General features: G+C 48.3%; 2 protein-coding genes across 2 annotated transcripts; one reads left to right on the forward strand and one right to left on the reverse strand.

The window, feature by feature from the left end:
* Positions 1-109: 109 nt before the first annotated feature.
* Positions 110-6,782, forward strand: IZUMO2 (IZUMO family member 2). The gene is given in 8 exon segments (XM_048517790.1): positions 110-550; positions 1,967-2,041; positions 2,787-2,873; positions 3,908-3,928; positions 4,581-4,661; positions 6,258-6,343; positions 6,345-6,391; positions 6,559-6,782. Coding segments are annotated over 8 exon segments (687 nt in total). The 5' UTR covers positions 110-303; the 3' UTR covers positions 6,602-6,782.
* Positions 6,783-6,831: 49 nt separating this feature from the next.
* Positions 6,832-12,453, reverse strand: IZUMO3 (IZUMO family member 3). The gene is made up of 6 exons (XM_048516736.1): positions 12,222-12,453; positions 12,057-12,131; positions 10,330-10,437; positions 9,147-9,227; positions 8,140-8,230; positions 6,832-7,190 (listed from the first exon to the last, which is right to left on the reverse strand). Exons 1-6 carry the CDS (start codon positions 12,451-12,453, stop codon positions 7,133-7,135), a joined length of 645 nt encoding a protein of 214 aa, XP_048372693.1. The 3' UTR covers positions 6,832-7,132.
* Between the last annotated feature and the right edge of the window lie 246 nt (positions 12,454-12,699).

The following is a 12,699-nucleotide window of genomic DNA, read 5'->3' on the forward strand; positions in this document are numbered from 1 at the left end:
CCGCCACTGCCCTTTCTGGAAAACTAAACATGCCCACGGGCTCATCAAAGTTGGGGGTCTGACTTAGACTTTTTGTTGAAAACATTCCTTCCCAAGGAACCAACTGGTCACGAAGTCCCACGGGTCTTCTAAAGATGCCAAGAAGCTTCCAATCTGATTATCATCACACTCTGCAACCCCTTAGGATCCTCCTTGTGTAGGACTTTGCGGCTCAACGCCACATTCCACAAACAGCCGCTCCGATTGTGATTTCACTCTCTCCAGAACCTTGAAGTAGGCCAGCTTCTTGGCTGAGGGGCAGCTATGTTTTTCTCCGGCTCTTCTTTTCCCCTGTGGTTCCTGCAGCTTCTGACCTTGCTGCCCGCCAGCCTCCGGTGCTGTCTACAGTGCGATGGAAAGTTCAAGGAGAATTTGGCTAAGCTCAGAACCGGGCTTGTTGAACGTCAGATCCACGACACTCGCCTCAAAGCACGCGCCGAGGCACTGCTGAAGGGTCTCGAGGGAGGTTTTTTCTCACATTACGCCACCAGCCAGTTTGCTGGCTTTGCAGGTACAACCTGGCTCTGCCAATCAAACCGAGCCCTTCACACACAGTCACTTAATTGGGTATTAAGTGCGCAGTCGTGCTCAGGGAATCTTCCCATCAATGAAAAGGTTTCGCTACCAAGGAAAATAGTTTTCTCTCTCCAGTTAGGCATTTGTTAAGAGTTTGTGGCAGTGGTGGGATCCAAAAATTTTAGTAACAGGTTCCCATGGTGGCGGGATTCAAGAAACTTTAATGGCGTATGGCGCCACTGGGGGGCTGGAGTGGGGAACGACGGCAGGCGAGAAGCGAATGCCGCCAGGCGCAGGCTGCCACGCACGCCGGTGCACCTCCTGCTAGACTGCTTCAAGTTCTGCGCGCTACTGCTGAGAGGAGGGGCGTAACTAAGGCCAAAATCACGTGGCAAAATCACCAATTAGTAACCCCCTCTCGGCACACACAAATAATTAGTAACCTACTCTCGGGAACCTGTGAGAACCTGCTGGATCCCACCTCTGGTTTGTGGGTTGTAGTGTGGAAAGGTAGCTTTGTGAATGCTGCAGGCAATTATTGGCTAGTGCCAGTGACATCACTCCTATGATTTAAAATATTTTATACATGGTCAATTGGTAGAGGAACATAAGAGTGCACATATACCACTGGATCGGAGTTCAGCTGTAGACTAGCCCTCAAATTACAGATTTTACTGTTGGTTAAAAATGGATGAAGATCGTCTTTGAATACCTCAGAAGCCTACACTGGGGAATCATAGTACCTTCATGGACAACAGTTATATAGGACAAAAGTTATAGTAAGCAAGAGAAATTGGTGACGAGTGAAAAACCTGACAGAATCAAACAAAGTGTGTTTTGCTGTCATTTGGAAAAGCACAAAGGATAATTCTGCCCCTTCTAGACTCTCAGGAGATGTCAGATATCCTTACAATTTCTCTGCCTGGGCTGTTTCTCTGTTGGTTACTATTTACTTCGGGATCCCTGTAGACAGTGGTGGGATCCAAAAATTTTAGTAACAGGTTCTCGTGGTGGGATTCAAACTGTGGCGTAGCGCCAATGGGGCTGGGCGGGGCATGATGGGGGCGTGGCCAGGCATTCTAGGGGCGGGGCATTCCTGGGCGGGGCTGTGGCAGGGACGCTCGCGCCAGACTGTAGATTGGGTGCAGAAACGAATGCCGCGAGGCGCCAGGCTGCCACGCACCTGCCTTGGTGCATCTCCTGCTAGACTGCTTCAAGTTCTGCGCGCTACTGCTGAGAGGAGGGTGTAACTAAAGCAAAAATCACATGGCAAAATCACCAATTAGTAACCCCCTCTCGGCACACACAAATAATTAGTAACCTACTCTCACGAACCTGAGAGAACCTGCTGGATCCCACCTTTGCCTGTAGAGTCAGGTAACTGCTGCCATCTTTATCTCCTGTCTCTCAGTTAAGGCTACAGTAGATAACCTGGTCAAAGAAGTGAGGTCCAGAACGGAAGAGCTGGCTCAAAGCTCCCTTAAAGGTGAGGGTCTCTCAACATCTCATTCTCTAGAATGCCTTTTTCTGGAAAAAGCTGTTCCCATGGTCTCCTCAGCCAGTCATACTCTCTCTTTTGCCAGAGAAAACCCCCTCTCGGTCTTTTCATTAAAAGGGGAGCTATCCACCTGCTGTAACTCTTGTCCTGTCCAAGATGGGTTCTAACCCCTCTTTCCCTAGATAACCATTTTGCAGTTCCCAGGGCCCTTCTAAACAGTGGTCCTCCTCCAGGCGTCCTCTGGGCCACCAACCTCCAAGGGGCCGAGAGATCTCCCGGAATTACAAGCGATTGCTAGACAGTATTGAAGAAGAAGAGTTTGGATTTATACCTCTCCTTTCTCTCCTGCAAGGGGATTCAAAGGGGCTTACAATCTCCTTCCCCTTCGGGTATAAATCCAAACTCCTCCTACTCCTACTTCTCCTCCTCCTCCTTCTTCTCTTCCTCTTTCTTCTTCTCTTTCTCCTCCTCCTCCTCCTCCTCTTTCTCCTTCCTCCTCCTCATCCCCCTCCTCCCAAAGAAACTGAACACATTTATTTACAAATTATTCAACATAGGCCTAGACTGAGACTCTTTGTGCAACAGCAGCTACTTCATTTTCCTGGGCACCCCCAGAGGCAGATGGCCTCCCCTCCAAATATTGACTCTTCCTTAACTGTATCATCCATTTGTAGTTCTTTACCACATATGGGACACCCAACTGCCCCCAGCATCTCTTGTTCTCTGTCCCCAGACCAGGCTCTGCTGGATGAACTGGTCAAATTTCGGAAGGAAACGACCATGAAGCTCAAGAAGGCATTACAGGAACATCAAATCAAAGGTAATGTTTTTCCCCCCTCTGATTGCGGGGGACTCCCACCTTTCTGAGCCGGTGGGCACCGTTCAAATTCAGACACAGCAAGGTGGCAGCAACCACAAAAGAGCTGATGCAGGAGGCGGAGCCTACCTCACAGAGGGAGCCCAAGTGCAGGGGGAAAGAGGGGTCATTTAAAAAAATACACTCAGGAAAAGGAGTAGAATATTTCCCCCTGTTTTTCGACTCACTGCATGGCTGCCATTTCCTACTTGTCTTGGAAAGACTTTTGAGAAACATAAAACACACTACAATACACAAACGCGTTGCATCAACCGCTTTTATATATGTGCATCACAAACGACAATCAAGTGCATAAATGGTGAAGTTCAATGCAAAACACAACAAACTGTGCAATTCTTACAACAATACAAATTATGATGGTTTCAATTGCAGCATTCACTTATCGCGCCTTTAGCACTTCTCAGTAGTGTCCTCTTCTATCTTTAATTGTCGCGCAACTTCGTATCCATAATCCTCAAAGGGACAAAACCTACTGTTCTCAGAGACTTCGCATAGGCTGCGGTTGATGCAACGCCTTTGTGTATTGTAGTTAGTTTAAACGTTGCATCTAGAGAGTTGATTGATACTAAACATAAAATACACCCACACAAGAACATAGCAGCATGGAAATGATTTGTTGCCAAAATATATTAGTTCCCAAGTTTCATTTCCACAGAAAGTTACATTTTGTTGTGGAGCTATAAGGGGAAATGTGCAGATTCCACATTTTCCACTCTGCTCCTGCGGACATGAAAATACAGTAGCTAACTGCCTGAAGAAAGAATGACCCGTATGACCACCCACCCACCTGCAGCACCTGGTGGTACATTTTCTCATATGCTGCTACCAATAGAATTAATTGTAATCTTCCTGTTCAGAAATAGAAGCAGAGGGAAGATAGTCTCCTAAGAACATTTTAAAGTCGTAGGGAAAAAACGGTGGTTATTGGAAAATGGGTGTAGTTCCACTAATTCTTGGACTCTGTTTCTCCCTCACAGCATGTGACAAAACAACTTGTGGTAAGTCCATGGAGTTATATTGGTGGGTATTGAAGGATAAGGACCTAATTGTCAACAACCTAGTCCAAGGGATTCCCTTAGATGAGCCAGGAAAACCCTTGGTAGATGTCACCAGCCCCTTTGCCTTATCCAAACAGCCAGAAACCAAGGGATAAGCTTCCAGCCTTCCTGAGATTAAAATCAAGAAAGTCACCCCTGCAAGGTAGACCACTGGCAGCATGAGTTTCATGGTAGATGTAGCCACATTGGCCTAAATACTGGAATTAGATTGAAACCTAATTGTCAACAACCTAGTCCAAGGGATTCCCTTAGATGAGCCAGGAAAACCCTTGGTAGATGTCACCAGCCCCTTTGCCTTATCCAAACAGCCAGAAACCAAGGGATAAGATTCCAGCCTTCCTGAGATTAAAATCAAGAAAGTCACCCCTGCAAGGTAGACCACTGGCAGCATGAGTTTCATGGTAGATGTAGCCACATTGGCCTAAATACTGGAATTAGATTGAAACCTCTTGAAGGCCAGAAGATATCATTAAAGAACATTGGGTTTGGATGCATGAGGCCTTCTTCGAAGAACTGTCCTTGCTTAGCACAGCTGAGTTAGCAGTCTGCAGAGGAGGTTTCCTCATGTTTGCTGTCTCCTCTGTTATTGCAGACTGGCTCCGATACAGTGTTTTGGATTGTGTAGGATGTAAGGATATCAATGCCGTTTGCTATACGATACATCAATGCTTTGGTAGGTAGATCCAGATATATTAAGATGGGGAGAGGGATGACGTGTCAGAACAGGTTCCTTCAGGGTGAGGGCAAGTGAAGGCAGTACACTGACCAAGATGGCTGACTTGGGACCTTTCATTAGGATCAGATAGCATCACCTAACATGCAAAGGCCAGTTGCTGTTAAAAGACATATTCGTGTTTCCCCAAAAATAAGCCCTAGTGGGATTTTTCAGTATTTTTGGAGGGTGTTTGAAATAGAAGCCCTACTCTAAAAATAAACCCTATGTACAGATTCCCCTGCCACGCCCCCACCCAGAATGCCCCACCCACCCAGGAACGCCCCAGCCCACCCCGGAACACCTCAGCCACACCCTGGAACGCCCCCGCCTGCCCCCAGAACACCCCCACCCCCTGGGGTGCAAAAAATAAGACCTACCCCGAAAATAAGCCCTGATGCATCTTTTGCAGTAAACATTAATATAAGACCCTGTCTTATTTTCGGGGAAACACGGTATATAGGATGAAATAATTAACGTCCATGCATCACCATGCCCAGCAGAGGGCAGCACTTACTCAGACCTACCAAAATCAGATCTCACATTTATATCATAATAAGTACACACACTCGTACAGTTATGGAGTGGGGGAAGAGACATTTTGGTTGGGTATATTTGATCTGTCCCACATACACATAAGAAGAGCCCTGCTGAATTAGAGGAATGGTCCATCTAGCCCAGCATCCTGTTTCATACAGTGGCCAATCAGTTCCTTCGGAGAGCTAATAAAAAGGTGTAAAAGGCAGGGCCTTTCTCTGTTGCCACCTCCTGGTGCTGATATTCAGAGGTACACTGTCTCTGAACTTGGAGGTTCCCTTTAGTCACTGTGGCTAGTAGAAGAAGAGTTTGGATTTCTACCTACCTTTCTCTCCTGTCAGGAGACTTGAGGTGGCTTACAAGCTCCTTTCCCTTCCTCTCCCCAAAACAGACACCTTGTGAGGGGCTGAGATAATTCAGAGAGAACTGTAACTAGTCCAAGGTCACCCAGCAGGAATGTGGGAGTGCGGAAACACATCTGGTTCACCAGACAAGCCGCCGCCACTCAGGTGGAGGAGTGGGGAATCAAACTCGGTTCTCCAGATTAGAATCCACCTGCTCTTAACCATTACAACACGCTGCACATGTTTCATGCCTTTCACTTTTTCCCTCAGAGCAAAAAATAATAATAATCAGAACTTAAAGGGCTTATTTGGAATTTGGTTTGTAGTGCTTTTATAATAATTATATAATAGATTGGAGCCTACCAACTTTTCTGCTAGTGAAAGAGGGTAGAGGGGACTCCAGTAAATAAAATCTATTGACAACTCATACCAACTTATTCATTTTTAACTGATGCAAGATTCTTGAATTTAGGACAGTGAAAATAGATGGGCATTATTTTGCAGGCAGATCTCAAAAAGTAAATATAGAGGTCTACCCCATTTCAAAAAATTGAGAGCCCCTGGAGTGGTGGAGGGGAAAAGGTTGTGACGCTCAGGCCAATAGGTCTCTAGATCTTAGTTCAGCGGTATTAGTGACAAAATGTTAATGCACAAAATCTGGGATCTGTATGTTCAGTTGATTCCCAGGACCGCCTGTCTCTTCTTTCTGGACCCAGTCTTGTGTGGACCCTAATATAAGCCAAAAGCGAATTAAGCCATGTTGTGTCACCTGTGCATGGGCGGAGTGCTATTCGTAGTGATCGTTGGCGTGTGAGTAGAAATAGCCACCTTCACCCCAGAGTCATTTGCAGCTGTTCTCTGGAAAGGGAACTTCGTGTCACGAGTTTGTTCTTCTGACATGAGAACCTGCAGGTCGCTCGGTTCTGGCAAAAGCGTTGGCAGGGGTAAACAGGGCACTAACTCTTTCTTCTCTCCAGGATTATAATATACTGGAGAAACCGGCTGTATCTGTATGTTTAGCCAAGAGCTTTTCCCTTCCCGCTTCTATGGACCATCGGATGGAGAAGATCCTCTTTTCTGCTGTGAAGTGTGGGACCACACAACCTCACCACAACCAAACATTGTCTATACTCGACCTGTGTAGTCTGCTCTTCATTTGCCTTCCCATTACCAAATGCCCCCATAATAAATATGGATCCCAGTTGTGTGTTCTGTTTCTGTAAAAGATCTGACAGGCAGAAATTCAGCAGGTACCACATTCCTTTGCCTGGAAATGCAGGGATAAAGAAAGCCTTGCTTGTCTTATTTCTGTCTGCCATGCAACTTTCAGAGATATAGGAGCCCAATCTAGAGATGGAAGCTGGGTGGCAAGTTAAGGCGATTTCAGCCAGGAAAAGCCCCTTGCTTGCTAAATGTGATTCGGATGACGCAGCCCCAGAAAATCCCGGGCTCCTTCAACTCTGGTCAGGAAGCAGAAGCAAGTAGGATGGTTTTATTCGGTCTAACGGATTGAGGAACATATCCTGGATGACTTTTCTTCCTCCAGCCCTCCTAGCGGGCCAGTGCTTTGCGCAACATCTTCTTTTTGTGTTTGAAGCACACCAAATACCTAGAAACGGAGAAGTCTGGTGACTGCAGGCAAAGGAAGGAGAGTTGGTTGTTATGCCCTAGTTTTCTCCACCTTTAAGGAGTCTCGAAGTGGCTTACGCTTGCCTTTCCTTAACCTCCCCACAACAGGCACCTTGTGAGGGAGGTGGGGCCGAGAGAATTCAGAAAGAAGAACTGGATTTATATCCCCCCTTTCTCTCCTGTAGGAGACTCAAAGGGGCTTACAATGTCCTCCCCCCTCCCCGCCAAAACAAACACCCTGTGAGGTAGGTGGGGCTGAGAGAGCTCCGAAGAACTGTGACTAGCCCAAGGTCACCCAGCTGGCAGTCGGTGGGCGAGAGAAGCACAGAGGGGGGAGGGGCGCTTCTCCGACTGAGGGGCGCTACGGGCTCCGCACAGCAACGAACAGTCCCCTACAGCCCTTCCCGGAAGCTCATCGGCAACTTCCGCTTTTTGGCACGCCGCTCAAGCTCCGCCCACACACGCAACGCAGTCTCCGGAAGCACTCGGCTCGTCTCGGCCGTTTCCGAGCATCCGTCCGGGGAGCAGTTTCCGGCTCTGGAACCAAAGGGGCTTGGGTGTGTCTGTGAAGTGCAACTGGCGCTTCGGGTTGCCGATCGACAGCCGGCCATGTGCGGAGCAGCCCCGCGTGACAGAGAACGCGTGGATTCCACCCAGCGTGTTTGTAATAAGTAGTATATCGTTATAACGATGGATGGGAATCATTCTGGCACGAGGGGGCACGTCAAGGTGGAGGAGGAGGAGGAGGAGGAGGAGGAGGAGGAGAAGAAGAAGAAGAAGAAGAAGAAGAAGAAGAAGAAGAAGAAGAAGAAGAAGAAGAAGAAGAAGAAGAAGAAGAAGAGTAGTAGTAGTTTGGATTAGGGTATGGAGGAGAACCAACGGGGAAACCTAAAAGCTTTCCACATGAGAGTGAGCGGCTATGTACTTACACAAGGACAGCTGAAGAAATCAATACTGACTCGCACACAAGGAACACGTAGAGGTTGATTTCTTTATGTTCTGCAACACGTTCATCTTCCACTAGGGAGCAACAGAAAGCCCGTTACCCTCAAGTGTGGATCCGGTGGTGGGATCCAGGGGTCCCCCTCGCAACACAGGATTTGTGGGGGCGCAGAACAGCTGTCTCTATCTGCATTATGGTCCGGCCATCGAAGTGGTGGCTTTCAAACAAGAAGTGATGGTTACATATTTCCTGTGTGAAGTGGTGGTGGGGGGGGGGGGGTTGTGGGGAGGGAAAATTATAAGGCCAGAGAGGGCTCTGCCAATGGCCCCTTGGGACACTCCCTCCACCTTTAATTTCATTCATTCATAAAAGTGTGGTTATCAGTAATAAAACGAGTGCATTTTGTGGAGATGTGTAGTGTCCTGCAACAGCTGCCAAAAGCGCTGAGTAGGAAAAAAAAATCTGGGGTTCCTTATTAATGTGGACAAGGATTCAGACAACCCAGAAATATCTTTCAAGCCATTCATCTGGTTTCTTCTCCTGAAAAGCACCAGAAAGACGGACAACATCAACTTCACCAAACCTGTCGCAGTAAAAAAGCCAACAGCACCTAAATGTTCCCCCAACATTTCAACTACAGGGACTGTGATATTTGAGAATGGGAACCCCCTTCAAACTCATAGCTTGGGGAAGTTTGGTGCTTACATATGCTAATGGCTCTGCACAGAGTAGGAGAACGGTTTACCATCTCACACCCTGCTAGAAGACTGACAGAGAAGAAGACAACTGAAAGGCTAGAAAGGGATTTCTTTCTCTTGCAGCAGGAAGACCTGAACAATGGGGTGGGGGTGGAAAGTCTCCACAGGGGAAATGTATGAAACCATCACTAGGTTCTAGTGTCGGGATCTAGCTCTTCCCCGAGGGGCCCAAAAGAGACGATCAGTGGGCAATGGAGGAGTTTAAACCCAGACCCTTTCTCATTCCCAACTGTACCTCCGCAAAGCTCCCCATCAAAGCACTGAACGGCGATACGCAGGCAGCTCCAGCAGTCCAAAACAGGGCCCTCGGTCACTGCTAGGGAAGGAAGAACACCTGTATAGGGCCGTGGTGGCGAACCTCTGGCACTCCAGATATTATGGACTACAATTCCCATCAGCCCCTGCCAGCATGGCCAATTAGAGTAATGGGAGTGCTCGAATCCCTGCTGTATCTGGAGTGCCAAAGGTTCGCCACCACTGGTATAGGGCAATGATGGGGGAGGGACTCTGGGGTGACATCAGGATTGGGGTTCTGTCTGATACTTACTACAATCCTCCGAGCAAGCTGAAATGAGAGTGGGGAGAGGACAGTCAGACGTAACATTCTGGGGAATTCCTCCTCACATGATAGCTAGCAAGCAATGTAGCAATCTTTGTTCGTGCACAGTGCCCAAAACAAATATCAAGGTCATGTCTAAAAGCAAGGGATGGGAGTTGGTTCTGTGACTGGCAAGGTCCACAGTGTACATTATCTAGGGCAGTGGTGGCGAACCTTTGGCACTCCAGATGTTATGGACTACAATTCCCATCAGCCAATTGGCCATACCGGCAGGGGCTGATGGGAATTGTAGTCTGTAACATCTGGAGTGCCAAAGGTTCGCCACCACTGATCTAGGGCTTTTACCCCTGCTGTAGGAGATAAACCTATGGTCTCTACAACTGGGATTCAACTGATAACATAGAAGAAGAGTTTGGATTTATACCCCACCTTTCTCTCCTGTCAGGAGACTCAAAGTGGCTTACGAGCTCCTTTCCCTTCCTTTCCCCACAACAGACACCTTGGGAGGGAGGTGGGGCTGAGAGAGTTCTGAGAGAACTGTGACTGGCCCAAGGTCACCCAGCAGAAATGTCAGAGTACAGAAACACATCTGGTTCACCAGATAAGCCTCTGTCACTCAGGTGGAGCAGTGGGGAATGAAACCCGGTTCTCTAGATTAGAATCCACCTGCTCTTAACCATTTTTAGATTTAGATTCTTAGATTAGACTTTACTGTTTGGGGGAACTTCTGGTCATCAAGGGTAAACTGAGGGGTGGGTTGGGAGCAGGACCTCTGGTTATTTGGGAAGGAAAGTTTATTCTACTGGGTTGGAGAAAGGGATACTGGGAGTTAGATGACTTGGTTTCTTATCCCCCCAACACTCTTTAAGATTAGTACCTAGGTCAGCAAATTGCTCAAGAGTTTGCTTCATCAACTTTCGCAGGGAGACCCTGAGATGGTACATGGAAAGTTGCCACAAGAAGACTCCTGAGGAAGAAGGAAAACGAGTGATACGGTTGCGGGTGGGGAGAAACTTTTAAAATAGCATTCTGAACGAACTGTGACTAGCCCAAGGTGACCCAGCAGGAATGCAGAAACACATCTGGTTCGCCAGATAAGTGGGGGATCAAACCCGGCTCTCCAGATTAGAATCCACCTCCTCTTAACCACTACTGTCTTGCATGCGAAATAGAGACTCTCCCACTAAGCTCCTCCCCTATCTTGGTTTTATTGGCTTATGATGGGTCTCTGTAAGTTATCACCCATCAAACAGCACATAAGCTACCCATTGAAGAAGAAGAAGAACAACAAGAAGAACAACAAGAAGAGTTTGGATTTATATCCCCCCTTTCTCTCCTGCAGGAGACTCAAAGGGGCTTACAATCTCCTTGCCCTTTCCCCCTCACAACAAACACCCTGTGAGGTAGGTGGGGCTGAGAGAGCTCCGAGAAGCTGTGACTAGCCCAAGGTCACCCAGCTGGCATGTGTGGGAGTGCACAGGCTAATCTGAATTCCCCAGATAAGCCTCCACAGCTCAGGCGGCAGAGCTGGGAATCAGACCCGGTTCCTCCAGATTAGATACACCAGCTCTTAACCTCCTACGCCACTGCTTATGATGGGTCTCTGTAAGTTATCACCCATCAAACAGCACATAAGCTACCCATTGAGATTTGTGGCCGTCAGGTGGTAAATAAAAGTCCCCATCCATATAAGTCCACATGGACAAACAGAAACAGGGTCTGGTAAACTATGACTAGAAAGCCATAGATGGGCTGCTATGTGGTTTCCAGGCTGTATGGCCGTGTTCTAGCATTGTTTCGCCTGCATCTGTGGCTGACATCTTCAGAGGATCTGAATCCTCTGAAGATGCCAGCCACAGATGCAGGCGAAACGTCAGAATGCTGCTAGAACATGGCCATACAGTCCGGAAACCACACAGTATCCGTGATTCCGGCTGTGAAAGCCTTCAACAGGCCATAGATCAGTGATGGCGAACCTATGGCACGGGTGCCAGAGGTGGCACTCGGAGCCCTCTCTGTGGTGCACTTGTAGCGCTGGGGATTGCGTCATGTGGGGGACGGAAAATCACCCACACACACACATATCTAGGCTGGCCTGGGCCACTGAGCATGACGTGCACACACCACGGTGAGCAAGGACTCGGCTGCCGGGCCTGGTGCCTGTGCTCCAGGTGGCTGCTGCCCGAGGCGGGGGGGGGGGGGTGCAGAGGAGGCAGAGATGCTAGAGAGGCACAAAGTGGTGCCCGCGGGACTTGCTGGAGGCTAGAGCAGGCTGGCCCCTGCTTGAGCGTATGGGGCGGAGGAAGAGGGACCCAACCGTTTTTTTCTAAACTAAAACCTCAGCATTCAGATTAAATTGCCGGGTTGGCACTTTGCAATAAATAAGCGGGGTTTGGGTTGCAATTTGGGCACTCGGTCTCAAAAAGGTTCGCCATCACTGCCATAGATGATTCACTTCCATCTTGGGTTAAAGTTCATGGCTTTTATGACATTCAGGCAAAACTTTAAGGTCTCAAGGGAGAAGATGCTTCCAACCAGATCCAGAAGTAATCCCCATGACCCACTCTCTCACGTTCCCTCTTTTACCTTTCCATGGCTGTTTCTTGATTTCCTCCAGCTGACTAATAACATCAGCTTTGATAGACATCACCCCTCGGACATCTGCAAAGTAACATTAGTTTATGTCATCCTGCGGTCTGGAGACCACACGAGCCCCTGAACTAATTCAGCTTTGCTTAGTTCTGATCATACCCAGTACTCGCTCGTAGTGCTTCTGGAGGAAAGTACCGTGAACATCAGCCAAGGCCTTGATGTGCCGTTCTATTAAGGTATCCCGCCCAGACAGATCTGCCGGCAGGGTTTCCTTCAACAAGGTGGCCACGGAGTCCAAGAAGCGACTGTCACATTGCAGGCAACTGGCCACCCCTCGGAGGGACCAGAGCAATAGGGGGAAAACCAGCACGAGCTGGGACATCATCGCCATGGCAACAGGCTCCCCGTCATGACTACCTATCGCAGCCTAGGCAACGCTCTTCAGTCAGTCATCGTGGGCAAGACCGTTATCTCCACGGCGCAAGGAAACGCTATGGAGGAGACAGTAAATAGAAAATGTGATTGGCTGTGACTCTGCAGATAAACAGGATGTGACGTAAGAAGTCGAAGAGTGATTTGGGAGAACAGCTGCTGATGTCAGAATCTGGACAGGAAGTTACTTCGCTTCTTCTTGTTT

This window comes from Sphaerodactylus townsendi, linkage group LG15, assembly GCF_021028975.2.
Source record: "Sphaerodactylus townsendi isolate TG3544 linkage group LG15, MPM_Stown_v2.3, whole genome shotgun sequence".
NCBI lineage: Eukaryota > Metazoa > Chordata > Lepidosauria > Squamata > Sphaerodactylidae > Sphaerodactylus > Sphaerodactylus townsendi.

Excerpts from the sequence above, each read along its gene's own strand:
- IZUMO3 (XM_048516736.1), bottom strand. The coding sequence starts at position 12,453 with ATGGCGATGATGTCCCAGCTCGTGCTGGTTTTCCCCCTATTGCTCTGG. Across the intron at positions 10,438-12,056 it reads CAAGAAACAGCCATGGAAAG|GAGTCTTCTTGTGGCAACTT; the intron begins GTAAAAGAGGGA and ends CTTCTTCCTCAG. Across the intron at positions 8,231-9,146 it reads TGATGGGGAGCTTTGCGGAG|TGGAAGATGAACGTGTTGCA; the intron begins GTACAGTTGGGA and ends GTTGCTCCCTAG.